At 42.0% G+C, this 27,386-nt stretch overlaps 1 protein-coding gene across 1 annotated transcript in view; it reads left to right on the forward strand.

Moving 5' to 3' along the window:
* SPG11 (SPG11 vesicle trafficking associated, spatacsin) overlaps positions 1 to 27,386 on the forward strand; it is a 2,547,571-nt gene that overhangs the window by 1,071,342 nt on the left and 1,448,843 nt on the right. Inside the window, exon 15 of the mRNA XM_044077700.1 lies at positions 24,212 to 24,422. Within this exon, the coding sequence (XP_043933635.1) occupies positions 24,212 to 24,422 (211 nt within the window). The remainder of the gene's footprint in view (positions 1 to 24,211; positions 24,423 to 27,386) is intronic.

Here is a 27,386-nt window from a genome sequence, read left to right on the forward strand (position 1 = left end):
TTGTACACCCCCAAAGCATTTAGGCTTTCCAGATATACCACCATCCTAAAAAGCAGAGGCTGTTTCACATATAGAAACACTAAGTGTACAGGGCTCAGTGGAAGAATCCCTCTTCATCAAATACGTATGGGCTTTTATTCAAGACTGTTCCTGGTCCCAAGAAGAGGACCTGTTCTGTTATATTTTGGACCCATCTACCCTCAACTTATTCCTGGAGATTCCCAAATACATGATGCTGACCCTTCAGTAACTCTTGCCTATGTTTTCCCCAAAGGCTTTCATAGGGACTGTAGATCTAAAGCATGCATACTTGTATATTCCCATAGATGACTCAAGACGAAGATTCTTGATTCTTAAGCATCAGAGTAAGTTCCAAACATTTTCAGTTTTGTGCTCTGATCTTTTGACTTGTCTAATGTTCCTAGGGTATTCAAAAAATTCTTAACTCTGCTCATTGCCTACTGCAGAAGACAAGGGGTACAAATGTTACCCCTATCTGGATGATTCCTTCTACAAACTTGATGTTCACCCAGACCATTTTTACTTCCTTGGATTCACCATAAATCACCAAGAATCCCAAACACTACTCACAACTGGAATACTGTTCTTGGGGGACCTACTGGACTCTCTACCCTTCAAAAGGTCTTCTTGCCTCTAGACAAGATATCTTTCCTCACTAATAACTTTAAAAAAAAGTTATGAACAGCAATATTCTTACAGTCATTGAGTTTCTCTGGGTACTGTGTTCTATGGCCTCTTGCATTCTCATGATTTCCCTGGCCAAGCTACATATGAAGGAATTACAGTGATACCTCACAAATGTGTGGAACCAGCATGTACAACCTCTAAACTCAGGCCAAAAATTCAGCTTTGCAACAAATTCCACCACAGACTCATCAGAGACAGCTTGAGGAGCACTCTTCAATGGAAGTGGGAATGCAGGATTAAAGACAAACACACAAACTTAAAGGAACTAGTGGCAGCACAAATGGCTTTGCTAGCATTCAGAGAGAAATTGAAACCAGGGTTGATAGATGCTCTTCGTGTTTCACTGTTGCTGTCCCTTCTTCCATGACGTCAGGTCATCAGGGGTATAAAACATACAGCCAACGCCATTACATCAATCTTTCTTACCACGCAGTGCCCGAAGCAGAAGCAGTTCGCAAGTGCCAGTCGGCCGACTCCTGAAATTTTGTTTTTGAGTTATAGAACCAAAGTCTTCAACTAAAAGCTAAGTACCCTGTTGGGGAAACTTTTTCTTGCTCCTTACCGATGTCAGTAAAAGTTAATAATTGCATTACTTGTGGGAAGCAAATACCTCATAAGGATTTTCGTTTGTACTGTATTCCTTGCCTAGGCCCTGACCACAACATACCTTGCTGCTGGTTTTGTGCTAAATTTAATCAACGCACTATTAAACATCAGTATATTTTTGCTTTTAAATATTGTGGCTCACAATTTAATTATCCAGAAATGTCATCGATTAGCAATTCGACTACCGGAATACCTTAAAAATGTAAAGAAAAAGACAGAGACAAACTGTCGAGGTCCAAAACTGACGACGATGCATCTCCTAAGCCAGTTCGCTGGTACTCAGTGAGGCACTTTCGCAGCCCCTGATACCCGCTACTTCTGATTCGCAGGCCTCTATTGAGACCTATTCGGAGTCTGGTATACTGTGAGATGCTTCAATTATGGAACCCGCGGATATCTCTATCTTAGATGGGTCCGGAGCCGCTGTGCAGGCACCGGCTTCTGAGGGTGTTTTCAGGCCTACAGATTTGTATTTTAGACCAACGCCATCTTCAAAACTAAGGCCAAAATCTAAATCTATGTCTAAAAAAATGACGCCTGGGTCACATGTGCAGGCCCCTATGCCTAAAAAACAAATGATCAAAATGGCTGAAGATTTAATTACTCTGATCAGGGGTAGCCAACCCCCTCCTTCTAAGAGGCCTAGGCAAGACATTGATTATGAATTTTCTGAACAGGATTCTATTTCTTCTGACTCTGCTAATGAACAGGATTTGTCTATACCTGCTTATGAGGACTCTGATGCAGAAGATTCCATTCCTTCTGCTTCTCCCCCTGAGGATTTTTCTTTTGGGGAAACTTTACATACCTTAAGAGAACATTTCCACTGGGAAAGTCAGGATTTCTCTGAATCTAAAAAGAGACTTAGGGATTTTCTTCTTCTTCCTCAGCATAGGCCTTTGGCTATACCTCCTGTTCTTGACATTGTTGATGTTTTTTCAGAATCTAGTATGGCTCCTGATTCTCTGACTCCGGCTTCTTGTAAGCCAGACAGATACTATAGGGTTCCTGACTCCCACAAATTCCTTTTCAAAAATCCTATTGCAGATCCTGAAACCATTTCTCAGGGTCCCAAGGGCATTAAGACCTCTACTGCTAAAAATCCCACCCCTTCTGATAGAGATTCCAGGGTGCTGGATAGATGGGGTAAGAAGGTTTACTTCTGCAACATTAGCAATCGGGGATTTAAACTGTCAATTTCATATGCTTAAATATCAACATCATATTGTGGGACTGCTTAAACAGAAAATGATGTTAATTTCTGACTGTGTGGAAAATAAAGATTTATAGGATTTATTGCATTCAGCTGAACAAGTTGGAAAGCATACTTTGCAATGTGGTTTTGATTCTTTGGAGGCCTCCTGCAGGGCTGCTGTAACTGGGTCTGTGTTAAGAAGGCATGCTTGGCTCAAAGAGCAAACTCTGCCTGATCATGTTAAAGCAAAATTGTTGGATGCTTCTTTACAACAGGACTGTCTTTTTGGTAATAAGGCTGAAGAAGTTTTAAAAAAGATGGAAGATAAAGCTAAATCTATGCAAACTGTGAACGATTTCTTACAGGTGCAACCTCCAAGATTTAGTAGGCACTGGCCTACTAAGAACTGGTCCTTTCCAGTTCCTTTGAGAGCTACTCAAGTCAAACCCAGACATTCCAAGGGCTTCAGGTTTCAGTCACAAGGGACCTTTAGAACAAAACAATGGGGTGCCTCCACCTCCAAATCTGGAACCAACAAGGCACCTCCCTGTGGTAAACAGTCTCAATGACTTCCCTCTACACTCACCAAGCACTTATCTTTTAGCCGCCCCTTTGGGGAGAAAGGTGGCACTTCATGCAAGAAACTGGCAACTTATAACCCAGGACAAATGGGTTTTAAATATAGTATCCCAGGGATACAGATTTAATTTCCACACATTGTCAGTCCCAAACGGATGGCCAGACCTACCCCCAAATTAGTGGGCAGATGCCCAGGAACAAGTTCTTTCCCTCATGAACATGGGGGCTATTCAACCAGTACCAGAAGAGGAAAAGGGACAAAGTTTCTATTCAAGGCTTTTCCTGGTACCAAGAAAAGACAAATCATGGCGTCCAATTCTGGACTTATCTACTCTAAACACATTTCTGGACATTCCAAAATTCAAGATGCTGACTCTTCAACAGTTACTTCGTATGCTAGGCAAAGATGCCTGGTTTGTAACTCTAGACTTAAAAGAGGCTTACCTGCATATCCCAATCAGGGAATCTTGCAGAAGATACCTCCGCTTCAAAGCAGGCTATTTGCATTACCAGTTCTCTGCGCTGCCCTTTGGCTTATCTACTGCATGCAGGGTCTTCACAAAGTGCCTGGCTACAGTAATTGCATTTTGCAGGCAAAGAAATATTCAAATATGTCCATACCTGGACGATTGTCTAATTCAGGCAGAAAACAAGGACATTCTTCTAAAGCATCTGGCGTTTGTAAAAAGGGTTCTAACTTGTCTAGAGTACACAATAAACTAAAATAAATCACAAATGGTACCCTCTCAAAAAATTACATTCCTGGGTGCAAGCTTGAATACAACTGCCCAGATGGATTACCTAACTCCAGAAAAGCAAATTCAATTGGTGACTTGCTTCAAACAGGTGGCCACAAAAACCCTGCTGTCTGCAAGACAAATTCTGCAAGCCTTGGGGTTCATAGCCTCCTGCATTCTTCTAATTCCATATGCAAGACTGCATACGAGGAAACTTCAGTGGTACTTAAAAAGTTTATGGAGTCAACATTGTCACAATCTGGAAACAATGATTCCTATTATACCTTGCCTAAAACTAGAGTTCCTATGGTGGGCAGAGGCCTGCCGCCAAAACAAGGGACTGCCATTCACTCCACCCCCTGCCACCCAAACCCTAACTATAGACGCATCAGACTTTGCTTGGGGGCCTCGTCTGGCAGGGAAATGCATTCAGGGCAAATGGAGCCCAAATCAAATGCACCTTCATATCAATCAGAAAGAGATGCTAGCTGTACAGAATGCACTGACAGCCTTCAAGACCTACCTTCATCCACGACAATTAATAATAAAGACAGACAACACCACAGTTATGTGGTGCATAAACAAGCAGGCAGGTACACATTCCTACCCCCTATGCAGACTAGCCATGGCATTGTGGAACACGGCCTTGACCTACCAAATACAACTACAAGCTCAATACCTGCCAGGAAAGCTGAATACTCTGGCAGACGAACTAAGCAGAAATCTCATGGACCCACACGAATGGAAACTGAAACCACGGATTTTCAACATGTTGACATGCAAATGGAGGAGTCCAGACACAGATCTTTTTGCCTCACCCCAGAACTATCAGTTGGACAAATTCTGCACAAGAATTCGTCACAAAAAAGCTTGGAAAGTGGATGCTCCATCATTCAGCTGAAAAAACCTATCAGTCTGTGCTTTTCCCCCTCTGCCTTTGCTCTTCAGAGTTCTACTAAAAGTCAAACAGGACAAACCAAAAATGATTCTGATTGCTCCAGACTGGCCTCGCCAACACTGGTACCCACTCCTGCGCAATGTGTCGCACCTTCCACTGTGGCACCTGCCTCAGACCCCTTACAGTCTCAGCAGAACAACCAAATTCTGCACACTCAGCTTCAAACGTTGAATCTTGCAGCGTAGCTAATCACCTAAATTCACCTTTAGCATCCCTCAGCAAACCTGTGATGGATGTCATTTTGGAGGCGAGAAGGCCTAGTACTAGAAAATCTTATGCTGACAAATGGAAAAGATTCTGTGCCTGGAACCAATCACAAGGAATAAGCACAGCAATGCCCAATATTCCTCAGATTTCACAATACTTAACTGAGATGCTTCACAAGGGCCTGTCCTTTTCTTCCATAAAAATCCATGCCTCTGCCATTTCAGCTCATTACAACACAGAACCTCCCCTCTTCTCTCATCCTCTGCTAAAGCAGTATCTCAGAGGGGCCAAAAATGTAAGACCACCCAGGAGAGCTCCAACCTTTGCCTGGGACCTCAATTTTGTATTGGAAAAACTCACTCTCCCTCCTTTCGAGCCAGTTGCTACTGCAGACATAAAATTTCTCTCCTGGAAAACAGCTTTCCTTTTAGCAGTCACTTCAGCTAGAAGGATTTCTGAATTACAAGCTCTTATGGCAGTGGAGCCTTTCATTATATTTCATGCGGACAGGGTGTCTCTCAGGACCAATCCATCCTTCATGCCTAAGGTGGTTTCCAGTGTGGCTCTTAATCAGACCATTCATTTGCCAACTTTCTTTCCCAATCCACAGAACAAGGAGGAGCGAATTCTGCATTCATTGGATGTACACAGACAACTTAGATTTTACTTAAACAGGACAAAATCTCTAAGAAAATCTGAACAACTACAGGTGGCTTTTGCTGCAGGGGCAGAGGGAAAGGCTATTTCAAAGCAGACTATTTCCAAATGGATAAGCCATTGTATTCATTTCTGCTATATGCACCATGGTAAAACTATCCCCCAGGGTATCAGATCTCATTCCACCAGGGCTGCATCTACTTCTACTGACTTTCTCAGAGGTATCCCTACCAGAGACATTCTAGAAGCTGCTACCGGGAGTTCAGTTCATACGTTCACCAAGCATTACCGCTTACCTTTCTTCTCTAAATCCAGAGCTGGCTTTGCCACTGCTGTTCTGCAGGGCCTTATAGCTGGTCCTAATGCTGTATAAATCCATCCTCCCAACCTTAGCTTTGGGAATCTACCCAAATGTAATGACTGCAGCAGTGAAACACGAAGAGCATAGTACAGTTGTGTACACTTACCATAAATGTAGATGTTCAAGTGTATTCACTGTTGCAGTCCTGGTTACCCACTCTCCAGCCCCCTGTGTTTCTCTTACTATACCTCTACTTTCTTTTACTATGCTTAAAAGCCTTGTTGGTGTATTTGCTTTTGTTTGGAGGTATATTTTTTGTGTTTTAAATTATATATATATTTTGCTCCCCATTTGGGGGGCACCTGACATCTGAGGCAAGAAACACTGATGTAATGGTGTTTGCTGCATGTTTTATACCCCTGACAACCTGACGTCATGGAAGAAGGGACAGCAACTGATGCAGGACCCAAGACTTTGTTAATCAGGCCAGCTGAGGGCAACCTGCCAGCAGATTACCCAAATGTAATGACTGCAACAGTGAATACACTCGAACATCTACATTTATGGTAAGTGTACACAACTGTACTTTATGGATACAGACAATGCCACAGTCACGTGGTACAAAAAGAAAGAGAAACTCATTCCTACCCTCTTTTCCACCTAGCAATGGAAGTGAGGAATACAGCTCATACTATAATAGGGCACCTGTTGGTTTAGTACCTCTTGGGTATGCACAACCAACTGACAGACCAATTCTGTAGAAGCCTGTAGACCCCCCACGAGTGCAGGTTATATTGGGAGATCATTCTCAGCATAGCTGATAAATGGGGGACCCCACAGATGGACCTCTTTGCCACCAGGGAGAACACACAATTGAAAAGGTTTTGTTCCAGGAATATGACTTTCTGCCTGTTAAACAGATGCTTTCTCATTCGCATGAACAGGCCTATTCATCTATGCCTTCCACCAATGCCCCCTACTTCCCAGGGTTCTCCAAAATATCAGAGAAGAGCTCAAGGATTATGCTTAAAACTCCAGACTGGCCAAGGCAACACTGGTGCCATCTTCTTCTTGTTCTTAGCCTGACCAGAACAGCCCGTGGATATTACCACAGAGTCTAGACCTTCTAACTCGGAATAAGAGATGCATCATACATCCCAACCTGCAAACCCTCAGTCTATCAGCTTGGAGCATACTTTAACCCCCAAGGGGGGGGGGTCTTCCCCCTACATAAGCAGGTGTAGGACATCTTAAGGAAAGCCAGAAGACCTAGCACCAGGAAACTCTATGCAGGAAAATAGAACAGTTTTTCAATTTGGTGTGAACAGCGTAGTCAGCACCCCACTATGGCCAAGATCTCTGTCATCTTGTCATATCTGGAAAATCTCTTTGGCAAGGCCTTTCTTACTCGACGTTAAAGATTCATGCTTCAGCTAGCTCAGCCTACTTTCCTGCCTACACCCCTCTCTTTTCTCATCCTATAGTCAAAAAGTTACTTAGAGGATCATCCACATCAGACCTCCCAGGACTGTGTCCTAACCTTTGTCCTAGAAAGTCTTGTACTTCCTCCTTTTGAACCAGCCTCTCCTTCAGACTTAATATTCCTGACATGGAAGACTGTCTTCTTACTAGCTGTCACTTCATTTAGGAGAGTTTCAGAACTTCAGGCTGTCATGGTACTGGAACTTTTTCTTTACTTCTGTCCTGACAGAGTCTCTCTCAGGACTAATCCTTCCTTTATGCCCAAGGTGGTGACCGACACCTCTTTAAATCAAGCAGTGTATTTGCCTATCTTCTCTCCAAACCCACAAAACAGTGGGGAGAGAATTCTGCTTTTCTCTGACATCCATAAGCAACTTCATTACTATCTGGACAGAGCAAAGCCATCAGGAAATCTGACCATCTGTTTGTAACCTTTGCTAGCAGCACTGAAGGAAGAACCTGTCTGCAAGCAGACCATTTCCAAATGGATCTTTATCACTTCTTTTTTTTGTTTTTTACAGTCATCATGAAAAAAAAACATCTGAGGCTGTAAGGCCCCTTTTCCATTAGGGCAGCTAGGTCTTCTGCTGCCTTCCTGAAAGGTGTACCTACCAAGGACTACTGGAGGCTGCCCATTGGTCTTCAGTGCACACTTTCACCATATGCTACCACTGTCAGCCTTTTTCGAGTCCAGGGCAGAGTTTGCCTCTGTTACCACACAAAACATCCTCTCCTCTCCTTAATTTACCATTCTCCCTTTGGGAGTCAGCCCACAAGTCAGGACTGCAACAGTGAAACATGAAGAACATAGCACAGTTGTGTACAAGCAACATAAATCTAGATGTTTGTTGAAGTCCTCTTTTCCTCCCTCCTTCTCCCTAGCCTACAGAGTAGGCTTGTACTATTTCCTGTTTACCTAGGGCTCCTCCTCTTGACTCTTGCCTGCCTAAGAGAACCTGCCCTAGGCATTTAACCTTCTGCTCCTGTTGGGAGGCTCCTAACTCATAGGGGCAAGAAAATAACTGAGGTCATGACGTTGGTAGATTCTACTTGTTACCCCAGCATGAGCTTAAGGCGTCCGCCAGTTGTAGGAGGAGTGAAAGCTCTTACTCTGGTAGTCGGGCCGGACAAGGGCTTCCATGATGGGAATCCCACAAGTCAGGACTGCAACAGTGAATACACTTGAACATCTACATTTATGGTAAGTGTGCACAGCTGTAGTTTTTACATATCAGGTTGCCAAGAAAAAAAATGGTACTCCTGCTTGGGGTTTGAAATTAATTTATTTATGCTTTGTTGACTATGTTATCTCAACTAGGCCTGTGCCCTCTTACAGACCAGGGGAAATTTGGCCAGAGTACCGGGGAGCTTCCCCTAATGTTTTCAGTGGAGAAGTCCAAGATGGTGGAGAGGACAGGCACAGTGGAGGTGTGGAAGGAGTAACTTCAAATAGAAAAATTAGTGAAATGGTTAAAATTTTTACACTGCAATCTAGATCATTACAAGGCGTTACAAGATGAAGTTTTAGTGCCAGTAATGTCAGAGGAGCCAATGGATGAGTTTGCTTCATCGTGGGGTGATTTCAGGGAAAAGTGACAGTGATGGTGTACCATTATAAACTGCAACTTTTGGTACTGGTAAATGTATTTTATTTATTTTTTTGTTTACAATTTCGAAGTATTATTGAATATGTGTATCTAAAAAGTATGTTAAAGGTCACACTTTGTAAAAAAAAATGTATGACTGGTATTTGGAATGGTGGCTGGTTAGCAAGGGTAACATTGATAACTGTACAGAATGCTATTCACTTCTCTAGTGTTTATGTTCTAAACATCGTTAGAGGGGTGTTGCAGTTTACTAAGTGTGATAATGAAAGGACACATGCTTTGACTGTTAGGCATAAGAGGAACATTCTTCTGTAATACAAGGGGGGAAGAACAGTCAGGAAGGGCTCAGACAGATCAACACAATGAAGATGCCTGTAGGACTTTGCTTTTCTACCCAAGAAGAAGCAAGATTAGTGTATATCATGTGCAGACATAAACAAATGTCTTTCAGGCATTTTAGAAAAATTTGAAAGAGAAGACTCTGAGAATTGACAGAACCCCTGAAGAAATTGAGGAAAAGGGGAATGTGAGCACTGAGGTTTGAGAGGAGGCAGGAAAAAATAAAAGTCGTACTATAAGTAGTAGCGTTCACAAATGAAAAGAAAGCTCAAAAGCATGGTTAGAAAGAGTAAAATAAAAAGTAGTGATTTTTCTTTTCAATTTTTGTGTATAAATGTCAACAGCATTATGGATGAATGTTGATGACTTAGAGTAATAAAGTGGTTAAGAAAACAGCATTATCGTTTTTATAAAAAAACACTTCTTCTTGGAGGCACTGCTCCGGGACCAAAGGACCAGCTAAATAAACCACGACACCGCCTTAGCACTTGTGCTCCATTTTATTCAAGAACATCATTAGATAATTCTCCGTGATACTAGACTGTGTTCTCATTGGGAAAGAGAGTAATTTGGTTATTTGTTAGTGGTTGGCATTTTTTGTGTTGTTAGGGCTGAGACCTGTTCAAGTGTCGCTTTCCTTTATAAACAACATACCGTAACAATTGTATATTTTTTAATACTAACAGGAAGGGGTTTATTGATGAATGCAATGGTTAGATGCACTTTAGTTAGAATAACTATGTTATGTGCTGATATGAAATAATAAGGGCAGATGCAACTTACCAGAAGATGTAAGGGGAATACATAGTAAATTTACCAGCTGTGATAGCTGGTGATTTTAATTGTGATATAAGAATATAAGATATACAAAGGTAAGATAGCCGTAGATGCCAGAATTGGTAAGGAATTTGTAATAGTGGATTTGCAGTTAGATCAGGATGAAGGGTATACATATATAATATAGAGGGGAGTGCAAGATGAAGATAGAGTTCTTATTTTCTGAGCAGTACAAAAAGTATCTCAAGGCAAAAACTATTGGCTTTTCTGTTCATTGCGGTATATGGGAGGAGTTTGATGATGAAGGGAAGTTTGCAGTAGGGAAGGGCTTAAAAAAATTAAAAGCCTAATGGTTGGAGGAGGAAATTCAGCACAGTAAGGCGAAAATATTATGGGAAAAGTATTTCAATCGAAGATTTTGTGTGTCCCTTACTTGCCTGGTTGATAGTATTTAAAGAATAATATAGAAAAGTATACATATTATATGAATGTAATTTTTATGGATCATTACTTTGGGAATACATGATTAAGATTGTTTAGGGGAGAAAGAACAATTTATTAAAAATAGACAAAAATAAAGACACTGTATAGACATATTTTTAAAGGAAAAAAAAACAGAAGTAATACCTTTTCTAGGAGGGTAGGTTAAGAGGTGTGTGAATTATTATTTGTAGTTTAACAGTATGACAGAAGGAAAGGGTAAGCAAAATATAATTATTTAAAAAATATATATGAAGAATTTATGTGCACAACAATAAACTAAGAAAAATTTCTCTCCTCGTTTGGCCTAGGGATGGCATCTAATCACTGCAGGGTGGTTCTGATTTTCAAGTTAGCTTTTTTCTGTTTTCCTGGTGGTGCGCTCTTTCTGAGGGGAACCTCGATCCCAATTTCTTGCAATCTGCTGAAAGCTACAGAAGGTATTAATCTTAACATGTTGGAGTTAAAGAAATCTCAGGAGCCATTTGCATCTTTAAAAGTGTTGTATTGATTGTTGAGACAGATGAGTGCTGCTCCGAATCTAATGGTTTACTTAGTATCCGTTGTGAGCTTATAAGACTTAATATTGGATGCGTTCCCTATGCTTATCCCTCCCTGGGCATGGCCCCCTTTTGGGGGGAGTGACTGGAGGAAAGTGAAGATTTAAGACATTGGCATTTAGAAAAGATAGATGTAGATTTCAAAAAAAATTATACTAAGAAAAGTGAGTCAGGTGAGCTTAAAATGGTGTTAGGGTAGGTAGATAAAGGTAGCTCTCCAGAGAAACTTGGACTCAGTTATGGGTTTTATATTTCCAGGGATGATATATAAAATGCTGTGTTTTTGAATGTTTTGAATGAGTGGCTCATTTTAGGGGCTTGTAATGATCATGTACTGTCAAAGGTTGTATGGAAGTAATGTGATAAGATCTGCAAAACTGGAGACATATACTGTATATAACAATGATTACGAAATCCTGATGAAAGTCCTACAGGTTAAAATAAGACCAGGTGTTGGGAACAAATTTACAAATTAAAGAATTAAATAAATACAGTATATAAAATACAGGAGAGAAGAGAAGTGGTGCTTTTTGTATGTGATATAGCAAAAGCATTTTATGGCTTAGAGCACCGAACCAGTATGGGGAATATTACACCAGTGTTATTGTGATATCAAGATGCAAATACTGACACATACTGTAAGTAGTAGGTCAATTTTATCATTGTTAATAAATGGCTGGGAAGCTGGGCTAACATCAAAATGTGGAGGAAGTTTGGTAGGGATGCCCGTTAAGTAGTAGTCTTTTTTTCCTTAGTGATGATTGTAGTAATTAAGAATATGATTGTTGAATTTTAAGGGGTACAACAGGAGTTAGTTAGATTTTTAGATTATATAGATAATTTATTGCTAGTTTCTCTGGGTAAACAGTTACTGGCATATTCACTTGAGAGAATGGAATGGGCTTCAGGGAAAGAAGAATTACAAATAAATTGGGAAATGTAAAAGGTTTGAGTTAGATCATAGGAGGTTACTAGGCTAATGGCCGTAGGGCCCTTAAAAGCCTAGCCAACTTCAACCCATATTCCCAAGGATATCTGGTTCAAGCAGACACTAAAGTCAGCACCTATTGCTCCTGTCCAAGAGGGACACAGGTAGAACCCCAGGGGTGAATTTCTGGTTACCCATCCAATCGTACAAATTACGCTTAAATAGAGCTGGGGGGGGGCTTTTTTTTAACATGATCAGAAAGTTTGTTCCAGAGGTGGGGTAACCTCCGTGAGACTAATCTGTCTCTCCAGCAAGTTCTGTTGATGTCACATACCAGGATAAGGTCCTTTGAGCGAGTGACCCGTGTGCCATTTGACTTGTGAATGTGCATCATTTCCATTAAAGCTGGGTCAGAAATTGCTCTATATGCAAGGCACTTGGTCACCTCTAAGCAGTCTGTACAACACAGAGTAAAGTGACAATGACTTCAGTTTATGTTGGGCTATTGGCTATAGAATCACCTTTACTGAGAATAAAAGCTTTAGGTCTTATTTTTGGTGAAAAAGAATGTGTTCAGGGACCGTTGGAAGGTATGATTTCCAAAATTTTAAAAAAGTTAGCTTCTTGAAATCTTTCAAAATGTCCTTTAAGAACAATGTTTATTCTATAAATGGGACACTTGTTGGACTAGCAGGTTAGATAGCTGCTATTTTTTATTTTCCTTGAAGAAAGGGAAAAAGAAATATTAGATTTTTTTTCTGGGGATCATGATTAAGCCCCCTCGGAAGAAATTGTTTGTAGTGATATAATGAAAGGGGACTGCATTTAGTTAATATGGGAGTTTCTTTTTTAATCATTGCATATGTGTTATAAGTTGCAACATATTGAAGATATTGGGCATAAATTTGTTGAGCAATATTAATTTGAAGATCTCAATCTTTTTGGGATAGTTACGAAAAAGGACAGAGAGTAAGATTCACTGGGGAAGTAGAAATGTAGGAATTTCAGAGTAGGATGCATTAGTGGCAAATAAGTTCCCATGGCTTGGTGGCTGATAGAAAATGAACGTTGTTATGAAAAAGGATGTTAAGAGAAGTGCACAAGAAAGGGAGGGAATTAGAAAGAGGAAAATTGGTTTTGGGGGAGTACCAGAATCGTCTGACTTTTTTTCTGGTGGCTACCTTTACTAAAATTCCCTGTTAAAACATAAAGTATAAACCTTTGTCAGAAAGGAGGCATCACAAGCAAGGATACAATCTAGAAAAAGTTGATGAGCTTATTTCCTTAAAATATACTACAATTCAAAATTGTTGGGGTATATTATACAAGGAATTCCCATTTGAGGAAATAAAAAAAATATATCAATGGCTAATAAGATTTAGAGGCTATGGGATTTCATGTGATACACTTGTTGATAAAATATATATTTTCTCTGCTATTTGGTGCTTATGGTTAGCAAGATGCCAAAAAGTATTCTATAATAAGATTTGTTGTTTGACAGAAGTTCTGTGTAGACTAAAATGTTAGATGTTAAGTTGTCAATCTCGCCTTCATTCTTGCTTGATGGGTTCGGAGCCGATTCCTCGGCTCCGACTCGGCACTTGCTAAGCTCGAGAGTCACTTTTACCAGCTCGAGGCAGCCCCATATCCCATGATGCAAGGCGGTAAGTACCCAGATCTCGTTTGCCGCTTAAACATGAGGTCCTCCTTTTACCAGCTCCTGGTAAGTGATTCACTATTTTGATATTTAAGCCCCTTTTTGTAAAAAAACCTTTAATTTTTACTTATAAGTTAATTATATAGATTCTCTGACAGAAAATCCCTGTCTCTTCTAATTTTTTTTAGTCAAACTTTACCCATCCCATCCCCTCCCTGTTAGGGTGTGTGTGTTTGTTTTTATAGTAATACCTTTTTGGTATTTTATTTAATTTAATTTTTGACTGGTGTGTGTGTGCGTGTTTTGTGAAGCACCATGTCAAAGGAGAGGGTCTCAGGTTTTAAGAAGTGTGACTCATGCTGTCAGAAGATGTCTCTGACAGACGGTCACACTTCTTGCCTGTATTGCCTGGGGCCTCTTCACCTGCAGGACTCCTGTGCTATTTGTCATTCTTTCAGCCAGAGAGTCCTGCAGGAAAGACGTAACAAGCTGATACTTAGGGGCCTTCTTGCCGGAGGGCTCTCCGGCTAACTCGGCTCCATCAAAATCAGCCAAATCTTCTAAGGCCCAGGCTTCTGTGTCTAAGCCTGCGGCCTCGGCTCCGGCTCGTTCCGAGTCGAGATCGGCTCCGGCTGGAGCCGATTCTGGCTTAACAAAGCCTTTGGCACCGATGGCTATCGGTGCCGATTCTGCATCGACCACTTCGGTGTCGGCTCCGATCGGTTCCGACCACCATGTGGCACAGGCATCGGTGTCTGCTCTGATCGGCTCCGACACCGTTACTTTGTGGCTGTATCGGCTCCGGCTGGAGCCGATGCATCGAGGCTTCCTGTCGGCTCCGATAAGTCTTCGGCTCCGACAGGATCTATAGTATCGGTTCCGATGGCTCATTCCAGGAAGAGGTCGAGGTCTCCTTCCTTGGAGCCGATACTTTCGGCTCCGGCTTCACCTCTCCTTCGAACGGAGCCATCGGAGCCGATCTTCAAGGTCATCCAGACTTTCAGACCATGACCTAGAGAGAGTGGTCAGCAGATTACTTAAGTCACAGGTACTGGCCCAAATGTTACATAGTCCGTCTCAACAGACTACTGTTGGTCCACACCCATTACAGTTCCTCCTTCAACTCTACCCCAGAGCTTGGAGTTGGAGTCTTCGGAATGGTTACTGCTACGGCTGGAGGACAGATACCCCTTCTGTTCCTTCAGCCTCTACTCTTATCTCCTCTTCAAGACCTTCCTTAGAGGGATTCGGTGGTCGGGCTTCCATGGTCTCCTCCGAGGGGGTGAGTGGCATCGGACCCTTGTCCGAACCCGCTCTTCCCCTTGGAGCCTCGGCCTTGGTGAGCTCGGCTCCGACATCTGCCTCGGACACTTCCCTTTCGGTGGTCCCTGGAGTTCCTAGTTCTTCGGAACGGGTTCTCTCTGACCTGCCTGGGAGGGGAGCATTCAAGGTAATGAAGAGTGTGCTGGCCACTGGTATCAGTCAGCAGTCTGTTCCCGTAGCTCCTCCCTCTATAGTGCCTGTTGACATCTGTGCCACTTCTCTTGCTATAGGACCCAGAGATCCTCCGCCTCAGGTTTCCCCATTGGGAATTTCCCCCTCTTCCGAGGATTCTCCTGATGTTTCGGGAGATCCTCCTAGGAAGAGGACTTGTAAGAGGAAACATGTAGACTCCCCCGAGTCTGTCATTTCGGATACTGACTTTGATGAGTCAGAGGGATCCCCTAGATCCCCCTCTGAGGATGTCTCCTTCTCAGACATCCTAGAACTCCTTAAACAGAGGGGAAACTGGCCCACCAACAAACCCCCTGAGGATGAGGCAGTATACCTAGAGGCGTTTGGATCTCGGCCCCCCACCTCCTGGGTGGCTCCGCCCTTCGACCCCCTTATGCAGGTTATTGCCCGAAGGCGTGGGCAGCTCCTGACTCTGTAGAGCCAGTCCCTAGGAGGCCTTCAAAATTTATCACTGCCCCGAGTGACAAGCAATTCCTCACTAAGGGTGTCCCCGCTGATGCCATGTTGGTGGCTGCGGCCACCAAGAAGGAACTTGCAGATCCTTCCGCATGGCCCATCCTCCTAATAAGGACTCTAGGACCATGGATAGGTACGGTAAGCGGATGTTTTCCTCAGCGACCTTTGCTATGCTCGCTGAATTACCTATGTCACTTCACCAGACTCCAGAGGGATATCCTTAAGGAGCTGGGTGAAGTAGTACAGGATCCTACAGCTGCAGGAGCTCAAGAAAAGATTGCTTCGCAGCTAGGAACCCTTAATTCCATTGCAAACTCCTCCATGCGGCTAATATCTTATGCTGCTGATGGAGCGAGTAGAGCCGCAGGTACAGGTGTGGCTCTTAGACGCCAAGCCTGGATGCGGCTATGTGATTTTGCTGATCCCTTCAAGGCGTCCTTCACAAACTCTCCCTTTGATGGGTCAGCTTTGTTTGGCCCTCAGGTGAAGGAAACTTTGACCAGGTGTGAACAGGACGGCAAGACTCTTTCTGCTGTAGGAGCCCGTTTTTCCACCCCTTCTAGACCTTATCCCAAAGGACAGAAAGGTGGCAAAATGTGGTTCCGTAAATCCCAAGGAGTCACGCCGGATTCATGTGGTCAGTTTACCCCTAGAGGCAGAGGGGGTAACAACAACAGACGCCGCTCTAGAGGCAGAGGGGTCCAAAACCAGGGAAACAGAGAGCCTCTCTCTGACAAACCCTTTCAGCATCCCTGAGATGTTGCCCGGCTGTCCCTCCTTGGAGGCAGTCGGGGGAAGATTATCACTGTACCCAGAAGCCTGGCATTCCCTCACTCAAGACAGATGGGTACAGTCGATCATATCCAAGGGTTACATAATTCCTTTCGAGGAAAGTCCTTCCCCTCAAATTCCCTTCCAGATGTACCACCCGGTCTAAGGGAAATTGCAGAGTTAGAAGTCTCAAAACTACTGCAAAAGAGCCATTCAGCCAATTACAATAGACCATTCAGAGCCGGAATCTACTCAAGGTTCTTTTGGTCCCCAAAAGACGGGAGACTGGAGACCAATATTGGATCTCAGCAGACTCAACAAGTCTGTCAGGAAGACAAGATTCGAATGGTCACTCTTCAGTCAATTCTGCCCTTCTTACAGAAGGACAACTGGATGTGCTCAATAGATCTTCAGGATGCGTACTATCACATCAAAATTCACAGACGCTCCAGGAGATTTCTCCGCTTTCGGCTGGGGTCCAGTCATTTCCAGTTCAGAGCCCTGCCCTTTGGTCTCACTACAGCCCCAGAGTGTTCACTAAATGCATGGCAGTGGTCACGGCTCACCTGAGACGTCAAGGATTCCAGGTGTTTCCGTATCTCGACGACTGGCTCCTGTCAGCCACCACCAGGCATCAGCTTATACAAGCCAGGGATTACACAATAAACCTTTGTTCTCATTTGGGCATCTCGATCAACTTCGAAAAGTCATCCTTATCGCCCTGCCAGTCTATTACCTTCATAGGCGCAAACTTAAACACTGTTCGGATGTCAGCTACCCTTACAGATCAAAGAGTTTCAGACATTCAGAGTCATGTCAGGATCATTCTGGCCAACAAGAAAGTACAGGCCAGAATGGTTCTAAAGGTATTAGGTCTCATGGCTGCGGCCATTACTCTTCTTCCCCTGGCTCGATTCTACATGCCTTCTTCAGTGGATGCTGTTCACACAATGGTCATACCAACAACTTCCAATGCGTCACCAGATTCTGGTGACACAGACATGCAAAGAGCATCTTGCTTGGTGGATCACATCTCCTCAGGTTCACCAAGGCAGGTACTTTGTACCCCCATCCCCGATAGCCACTGTCACCATGGATGCCTCCCTGATCGGGTGGGGGGGTCATTATCAGGGCAGGATGGTTCATGGGACGTGGCAGCCATTCGAGTACCATCTGCACATAAATGTCCTGGAGATGAGAGCAGTGCTTTTAACGTTGCAAGCCCTCAACGACTTTCTTCCCTTGGGAACAATTGCAGTTCACACAGACAACATGTCTGTAGTTTGGTATATCAACAAACAGGGCGGAACCAAGTCCTACCCCTTGTGTCGAGAAGCGCTCAGACTATGGCAATGGGCGATCTCCTCTCATCGGTTTCTGGTAGCAACGCATATCCCTGGGAAAACCAACATTGTAGCGGACAGATTGAGCAGAGCTATTCTCATGCCTCATGAGTGGTCTCTCAAGCAATCTGTAACGGAAGAGATTTTTCTGGAATGGGGTCGTCCATGTTGCGATCTTTTTGCTACTCCCCAAAACAGCAAATGTCCAGACTTCTTCTGCCTCTTCCCTCTATCAGGCCATCCCCCCAGAGACGCTCTGACCCAGGATTGGCCCCAGGGACTTCTTTATGCCTTTCCTCCATTTCCTCTGATCCCTCAGGTTATCCAGAAAGCTACCGTTTTGAGAGCCAAATTGATTCTCATTGCCCCTTACTGGCCTCGACAAGTTTGGTTTCCGTTCCTCCATCATCACCTTTTGGTGCAGCCGTGGCATCTGGACCCAGTGCCAGATCTTCTGATTCACCAATCGGGTCAGCTGCACCGGTCAATCCCTTCTCTCAACCTCACAGCATGGTTGCTCCACTTCCTTCCTTAGCCAGGCTTCCTTTGATCTCTAACCCAGTTAGAGACATCATAGTAGCTTCGCTAAAATCCTCTACCAGGAGGATTTATACAAGCAAATGGAAACGTTTCTCTTATTGGGCTAAGGCCAAGAATATTGATCCCTTTACTGCCCCTGTTCAGGCAGTCCTGGATTTCTTAGCAGAGATTTTTCATGCAGGCTCCTCTTCTTCCACAGTCAGAGTTCAATTGGCTGCTATTTCCAATTTTCATGTCGGGATAGCAGATCATAATATTATGTCCCATAGGCTCTGCAGGGCCTTCTTGAAAGGAATTTTCCTACTAAAGCCTCCAATCAGGAATCCTCCTCCTCAGTGGGATCTAAATTTAGTGCTGACATCTTTGATTCTTCCCCCCTTCGAGCCAGCTGCTTCTTGTTCCCTGAAATATCTTTCTTGGAAAACTTTATTCCTAGTGGCTATTACATCGGCCAGGAGGGTGTCTGAACTTCATGCTCTTCGGTTCGACCCCCTATTTGGTTTTTCACAAAGACAGAGTATCTTTGAGAACTAACCCAACCTTTTGCCTAAGGTCGCTTCAAAGAACAATTTGAATCAATCCATTGATCTCCTGTATTTTTCCTAACTATTCAGATAGAGCTGAACAAAAGCTACATTATCTTGATGTCCACCGTCAACTTAGATATTATTTGGACAGAACAAAAAAATTTAGAAAATCTGATCAACTTTTTGTTTCCTATGCGGATAATAAAAAAGGCCTTCCTGTTTCTAAAGTGACTTTGTCTAGATGGCTTTCTTCGGTCATCTCTGAAATTTATCTGCTAAGGGGAAAACAGCTGTGCTCAAAACCTAAAGCACATTCAACTAGGAGCTTAGCTACTTCTACAGCTTTTCAAGCTAGACTTCCTTTAGACACTATTTGTGCAGCGGCCACTTGGGCCACTCCTCACACTTTTCTTTCCCATTACAAATTGGACTTGGCCTCCAGGGACAGAGCCAGTTTTGGCTCTACAGTCCTCAAGAGTTTGTTCCATTGAGCCACCCAGGATAGAGGTGCTAGGGACGCGGTCCCATCAAGCAAGAATGAAGGCGAGATTGACAACTTAACATTAAGAAGTTATGTACCTACCATAACGTTCCATGTTAGTTGTCTTCTCTCGCCTTCTTTCTTGCGACCCTCCCTCCTTCCCCCTGGCCTGGACAGACCTTGTTATAAGAAACTGTTATGCTGAAGACCATTCAGACCTGGTCTTTCTTCCATCTGTAGTTTTCTTTCTTCCTTTGGGAAGTATTTTATGCTTGGTGCTATTGCCCTTTGTCATCAAACGAGATCTGGGTACTTACCGCCTTGCATCATGGGATATGGGGCTGCCTCGAGCTGGTAAAAGTGACTCTCGAGCTTAGCAAGTGCCGAGTCGGAGCCGAGGAATCGGCTCCGAACCCATCAAGCAAGAAAGAAGGTGAGAGAAGACAACTAACATGGAACGTTATGGTAGGTACATAACTTCTTATTATGGACAAAAGAATGAGGGCATGCATTATGTTTTATAAGGTGGAGTGTTTTTGTAATTGATGGATATTGTTTAAAGTTTATAGTTTTGTAATAAAGAACTCTTACTACTATTTCAGTAAATACCATGCATGCAGTCTTTTACATCCACTTGAACTACCCCTGTCTGAAGCAGATGGAACCTTGGTTTAACATGTCATCTGAAGGATGGCACACTGAGAAGTGCAGCCACCCAGTTATGCTTCACTGCAGTATCAGTACTGGAAAATTAATTCAAGCAAACTGGGTTAGGAATAAAACTTCCAACCTTCTGATCCAAAGGCAAGTGTGCTACCTGTTGAGCTATTGACACTTTTGGTTTGGAGAAAATAACTTAATCTCCATTTGAACCTGCAACCAGTTCTTCTCTAAAATGTTATACTTAGAAGACTACCCTGCTGGTAGCGGTGACCTCTGCTGGGCAGGTATCTGAATAGGCCTCCCATTTTTTTTTTTTTTTAAATCTTTCACAAAGATGCAATGAGTCTTAGAACCAGCCCTACCTTTATATCTAAAATTGTCTATGTATTTTCTCTCAATCAGACTATTCAACTTTGTTTTCTATCCTGACCATCAAAATAAGGGCAAACAAATTATTCATTGTCTGGATGCCCCCAGACATGTACAATATTATATGCTTAAAACTAAGGATTTAAGGAAATTAGATCAATGCTTTGTGTTCTCTGTTGGTAAGAGGGGACAAGCCAGTTTCTAAGCAAACCATTTCTAGATGGTTTTCGCAATGCTCTTCATTTCTGTTATTCTAGCCATGGTAAGAATCCTCATCAGAATGCCAAGATTCATTCCACTATGGCACTGACCACTCCAAAGTATTTTTGGAAAGAGGTAGATTCTAGAAGCAATTGCTTGGTTCTCTGTTAACATCTGTCACCAAACACTACAAGATGGATTTTGTTTCCAGAGCAGGTTTTACTAGATCTATAATTCATGAAATCATGGGCTTTGGACCTTCTCAGTCCTTCCTTTCTTTCTGTGCTTTGGCAGTCATCCTATACTGTAATACCTACTACAACAGTGATTTAATGAAGAACATACCATAGTTGTTTAGTTTGCTTACCATAACAATATTTGTTCCAATGGATCACTGTTGCAGTACTAGAACCCACCCTAACCCCCCCCCCATATTCTTCCTCCCCTGGCTGGGATGGGGTACCCTTGTGTTTTTGCTTTTCTGTCCAAATCTTAATTAGATCTTTAGGATTCAGCCTTCCTTTTTTGGGCAATAAAGCTCTGAGTTTTAGTGTATCCATATGTCTTTCTTATAGTAGTAGTACATCCTCCTGTGGAAAGGGTGGATGTATGACACATGAGGAGTGTGCCTGATGCTTTTTAAAATGGCAGGACTTAATAGATCCTTGGCAGGATGCATCCCATTTTGTAATGGTCACTGCAGTAGTGATCTGTTCAAACATCCACAGTTATGGTAAGTAAACTACAACTGTACTTTATATTTACATTGCACAGTTCTGATAAACATTGTTTATATTGTAAACTATTAATCTGTATTCTCTTTAGTTATACACTGTACTGTTCTCTGTTAACTCCCTCAAGCCTATAACACAATTTTTGTATACTTTCAGTTCACATCTATTGCTCCTATGGCACCTAGACCTCTTTTGGGCCTGGCTTCTTTAACCAAGTGTCTTTTCAGCTAATAACTTTTTGCCCTTTCTAATACTGATAATTATCAAAATGATGCTATGATTGTTATTCTGAGATGCCCTGAAGTAGAGAAATGAATCAGTTCATAATTTCATATTTATGTTCACATTTTCATAGCTGGGAGCCCTACATTTATTGAGGGGTATGGTGTAAAATGCCATGGTGGGAGATGAGAAAATTCATTGTCACTGTCCATTTATATCACATTATATGTGAGATTATTTGCTTTTTATATTTATGAAAATAAACAATATTTCCATATGTACTTAATATTTAAAAAAGTGGCTTACAAACTATTGCAAGTCATCATGCAAAACCTTAAATGTTATTGAAGAAAACTGTCTTTGACATTTGCACTGTAAATTGCATATCTTCAGATATTCAGTGTTTATATTGCTAATTATAAAATTAAGCATATGTTTTCATAGTTCTGTAAATATCTCAATAAATATGCATTCAGTGAGGAATATCTTAGTCTCACGCGAAACCTTATGTCTGGTCAACATCAGTGTTATAATAATGTATGTCTAGGTAGCATAGTTTCCAAGATATGACAGTTTGTGAAAATTTAGCAAAAAATGTAATTTGGGGTTTCCTCCCACATCCTAAAAAAATGCTGCAGGTGACTTGAATACACTAAATTGGCCCTGGGTGTGAGTGCCTTATGTGGAAGGTTGTGCGCCGGGCTGGCAACTCAATACCGTAAAAACTGCACTGCCAATTGTTCTGTGGACCATTGTTCTTTTGTGGTGACCCCTAATAGGAAAAGCTGAAAGGAGAAGCGTGCATTATAATGTATTGTATTTATGGAAAAACTATGAATATACTGACATTTGTCACTGTAAAGAATATTTCTTGCTGATAACATTGATATTTGTATAATTTTAATAGCTTTTGTTCACAAAATGTTTACATTTGTGTATCTTATGCTTTTTAAGTTTATTTTTCAGAAAATGCTCAGGAATGCAAGGTATGTAGGCTGCTAGAGGTGTGGCATTCCACACCACATAGATATTAATGAAATAATATTGCACCAATCCTTGTTGAAACTTTTGAGAAGAAAGGCATTGATATGTATTGCCACCATCCTTTTGCAGCACTAAATGTAGATTTGTCCCATTTTCTTGTGTGCTAACATTCATCTGCTCTGTGAAGCTTTCTTTTACTGTTAGTTCCACATTCTTATTTTTCCTTCCCTCACTGGAGGCTGGAGTACCATAGTATGTTAAGAAATAAATGGCTCTTATTAATAACCACCTTTTTATTTCATATCTATTGCCATATTTTGTATTTCACTGTAGCTTTCTTCCTAGTGGCTGCAGTTAGGAGTATGTTTGCCAGTAAGTTATCTGCTTCCGGTATATATATTCATATGACTTTCTGTACCAGTATACTGAGCATGAAAGAATCGTAACCCATCCATGTGGAAACTAGAGGTGTAACATAATGGTAGTGACATTACATAGTGTCCTTCATGTTTTTCACAGTGTACATAGCTACATCAGCCCCACAGGAAGTGGGCAAGTTTCACAGTAGTTCACACTGTGGTGCAACTTGTGATTATATATCAGCCCATATGCAGTAGCTCAGTTACAAGATTTCTACACTGTATTACTTAATGTTTATCTTGTTCAAATAGATAAACTCATCTGCCTGTAACTTATAGTTAGTATATGCACCAGGCATCTCATTTGTTTTTCTGAGTGCTACCATAATTGAACGGTTCCTTCATTAACTCTGTGTCCTTTATTTTGAGTTGTATGTTGTATGTGCCTGTGTCTGCATGGATATTGTGTGATGATAATTGCATGCTTTATAGATTCACAGATTGTTACTAGGCAAATGACCCAGGGAGCCTTTCTAAGCCTAGCCAGGTTTTCTTGGAAGAATAATGATGTCCTGTATCCTAATAGGTTATTGAGGGCCAGGCATTTATAAGCTGCCCCTATTGAGAAGAAAGGCAATGATCTCTACTGCCAGACTCTGTATAAATACCCTCATCCTCAACCACTAGTCTAGGTTGCACTTAATAATCTTTTGTGTTTTAGCCATCCATGCCATATATATGCAATGAAGTTTTATTTCAGGTCTCCCTTTTAATAATTTTATTTATTTATTTATTTTTTTACATTCCTTAGGTTGTATATCCAAAATGGGTTTTCTTAAGAATTGACTGATACATAGGTTCATAGGTAGTTAGTAGGTGTGGGCTCCAGGAAACCATTGAGCCTTACTATTTTTCTAGTTCTTCCAAAGTACTGTCTGATTAAGTGATTTGCTCAAGGCCACGTAGTAGACAACAAAGGTTGGCAGAATCAAACCTGCTCCATAGAAATCAACTCATTAGCAGCTCAAAGACTTAGTGCTCTGCTCTAACTGCCATACTAAGTGGTAAATGCATATTAGGCAGATTTGTGTATTTGTAGTCATTTTCAACTCTTTCAAGTGGTGTGGACTTTAAATAATGTTCATGCATTTAAGTGATATTCATGTATTTAGTATTCTTGAATTCTCTGCATAGTTTTATTGTCTCAAGAAAGTTCTAGTAATGTATTTTATTATGATTGATGTGTATATGTATATTCTTTCAACTAGCACTAAAGTTCTGTAGTCCCAGTAGCTTGTGGAGACTTCTAAGTTCCAATCATGAGTGGGAAAAAATGTTGGCTTGGATCAAGGAAACAACTGAAGTACAGGACAGAACATTGAGAGAGACCCAGTGGCCACTTTTGACCTCAGAAATTGTCAGTCAGGACACACTTTGCAACACCTACACCAGAAATGAAATACTTGACTTGTTAGCAAGGTATGTCTCTGTTTTTCTGTTGCTAACAGTTTCTTTTATTTTGTTAATGGAAATGCTGTCTATATCATTTACTTTTGTGAAAAAAGCAAATTAGTCTCTTAATCAGACAGTTAATTTAGACTATTGAGACTTTTCTTTTTTTCTTAATTGTTTTTATTGAAAATTTTAACAACAAACCATTAATATATGATAGAAATATTGTAAAACCAATATGCATATCTAAAAGAACAATAACAAACAGCTAAAATAACTATCTACATTGGTGTCTACTATAAAACAAAATTTTTTTATACAGAAAAAAAGTGATGAGTAGTTAGTCTGTTTATCCAGCAGTTCTTTGAATTTCAACCATGTATTATATGAAGAGGTGATTCTAGATGTTCTTGTCTTGATCATGATAAGTTTAAGAGGACAAACTTCAGTTGTCAAGTGTATAAATTCCTTCAGGTAGGAGTAGTTTCATTCTTCCAGATGTTCTTCGCGTTTCACTGTTGCAGTCATTACATTTGGGTAATCTGCTGGCAGGTTGCCCTCATTCGGCCTGAATTCCAAAGTCTTGGGTCCTGCATCGGTTGCTGTCTCCTCTTCCATGACGTCAGGTCGTCAGGGGTATAAGCCATGCAGCCGACGCCATTTTCTTTTGTCTTTCTTGCCGCGTGGTGTCCAAAGCAGAAGCATTTCGCAAGTGCCGGTCGGCTGACTACTGAAATGTTTGCGTTTGACTTTCAGAACCGAAGTCTTCCGTAAAGCTAAGTACCCCGTTGGGGAAACTTTTTTCTTGCTTTTTACCAATGTCAGAAAAAGTTAATTGTATTACTTGTGGGAATCAAATACCTCATAAGGATTTCCATTTATACTGTATTCCTTGCCTAGGCCCTGATCACAACGTACCTGGCTGTCGGTTTTGTGTTAGATTTAACCAACGCACTATTAAGCGTCAGTATATTTTTGCATATGAGTATTTTGGAAACAGATTTAACTACCCAGAGATGTCATCGGATAGCAATCCGACTACCGCAGTACATAAAAAACGCAAAGAAAAAGACAGAGAAAGGCAGTCGAGATCCAAAACCAACGACAAAGCTTCTCCTAAGCCAGCCGCCGGTTCGCCGGTACTCAGTGAGGCACTTTCGCAGCCCCTGATACCCGCTACCTTCGAGTCGCAGGCCTCTACCGACACCCATGTGGAGTCCGGCATGCCGCAAGATACTCAAGGTATTGGACCGATGGATGCATCTCCCTCGGATGGGTCCGGAGCTGCTGAGCAGGCACCGGCTTCTGAGGGTGTATTCAGACCTCAACATTTTTATATCAAACTGACGAAAGCTGCAAAGGCAAAGACACCTTCTAAAACTAAAAACCCGACACCTGAGCCACATGCACAGGCCTCTATGCCTAAAAAACAGATGATCAAAATGGCTGAAGACCTGATTACCTTGATCAGGGCTACCCATCCCCCTCCAGATAAGAGGCCTAGGCAAGACACTGACTATGAATCTTCAAATCAGGTTTCTATTTCTACTGATTCCTCTTCTGATCAGTAATTATCTTTACCTCCCTATGAGGATTCTGATGCTGAGGAGTCTATTCCATCTGCATCTCCTCCTGAGGATTATTCATTTGGAGAAACCTTTCATACTTTGAGGGAACATTTTTACTGGGAGAGTCAAAACTTCTCAGAATCAAAAAAGAGGCTCAGGGATTTCCTCCTTCTCCCTCAGCACAAGCCTTTAGCCATTCCCCCTGTGTTAGACATTGTGGATGATGTTTTTTCGGAGTCAAGCCTGACCCCTCACTCTCTACCTCCGGCTCCCAGTAAGCCTGACAGGTATTACAGGGTCCCTGACTCTCATAAATTTTTATTTAGAAACCCTGCTGCTGATCCTGAAACTATTTCACAGGGTCCAAAGGGAGTTAAGGCATCAACAGCAAAAAATCCTACCCCCTCCGACAGAGATTCAAGGGCGCTGGACAGATGGGGAAAAAAGGTTTATACATCTGCAACCTTGGCAATCAGGGCCTTAAACTGTCAATTTCATATGCTTAAGTACCAACAGCATGTTATGGGATTGCTGGAACAGAAAATGATGTTGATTTCAGAATGTGCAGAAAATAAGGAATTGCAGGAATTATTGCATGCAGCTGAACAAGCTGGAAAGCATACTTTGCAATGTGGTTTTGATTCTTTAGAGGCCTCCTGCAGGGCCGCAGTTACTGGATCTGTGATTAGGAGGCATTGCTTGGTTAAAGGAACAAAATTTGCCTGATCATGTTAAAGCTAAATTGCTAGATGCACTTTTACAGCATTATTCTCTGTTTGGTATTAAGGCAGAAGAGGTTTTAAAGAAAATGGAAGACAAAGCTAAGTCTATGCAAACTGTTAAAGATTTCTTACAAGTGCAGCCACCTAGATTCAGTAGACACTGGCCTACAAAAAATTGGTCCTTTCCTGTGTCAGACAGAGCTCAAAGGGGCAAATCCAGACGCCCTAAGGGTTCCAGGTACCAGGATCAAGACTCATACAGGTCAAAGCAATGGGGCGCATCCACCTCCAAATCTGGAGGAGATAAAGCGCAAACCAACAGAAAGCAATCCCAATGACGTCCTTCTGCCTACACCAAGCACTTATCTTTTGGTAGCACCCATAGGGGGAAAATTAGCACTTATTTGCTCAGAATTGGCAGTTAATAACCCAGGACAAGTGGGTACTGAGCATCGTATCACAGGGATACAGATTCCATTTCCACACTCTGCCAATGATAAATGGTTGGCCAGACCTGCCAAAAAACCAATGCGCAGAGGCTCAGAAACAGGTTACGTCCCTCATGGATATGGGGGCCATTCAGACAGTACCAGAACAGGAAAAAGGACAAGGTTTTTACTCAAGACTGTTCTTGATACCCAGAAAGGACAAGGCCTGGCGGCCAATAGTGGATTTATCGATTTTGAACACATACCTGGACA

The sequence above is a fragment of the Protopterus annectens genome, chromosome 7.part0, assembly GCF_019279795.1.
Source record: "Protopterus annectens isolate FY-2018-M chromosome 7.part0, PAN1.0, whole genome shotgun sequence".
NCBI lineage: Eukaryota > Metazoa > Chordata > Ceratodontiformes > Protopteridae > Protopterus > Protopterus annectens.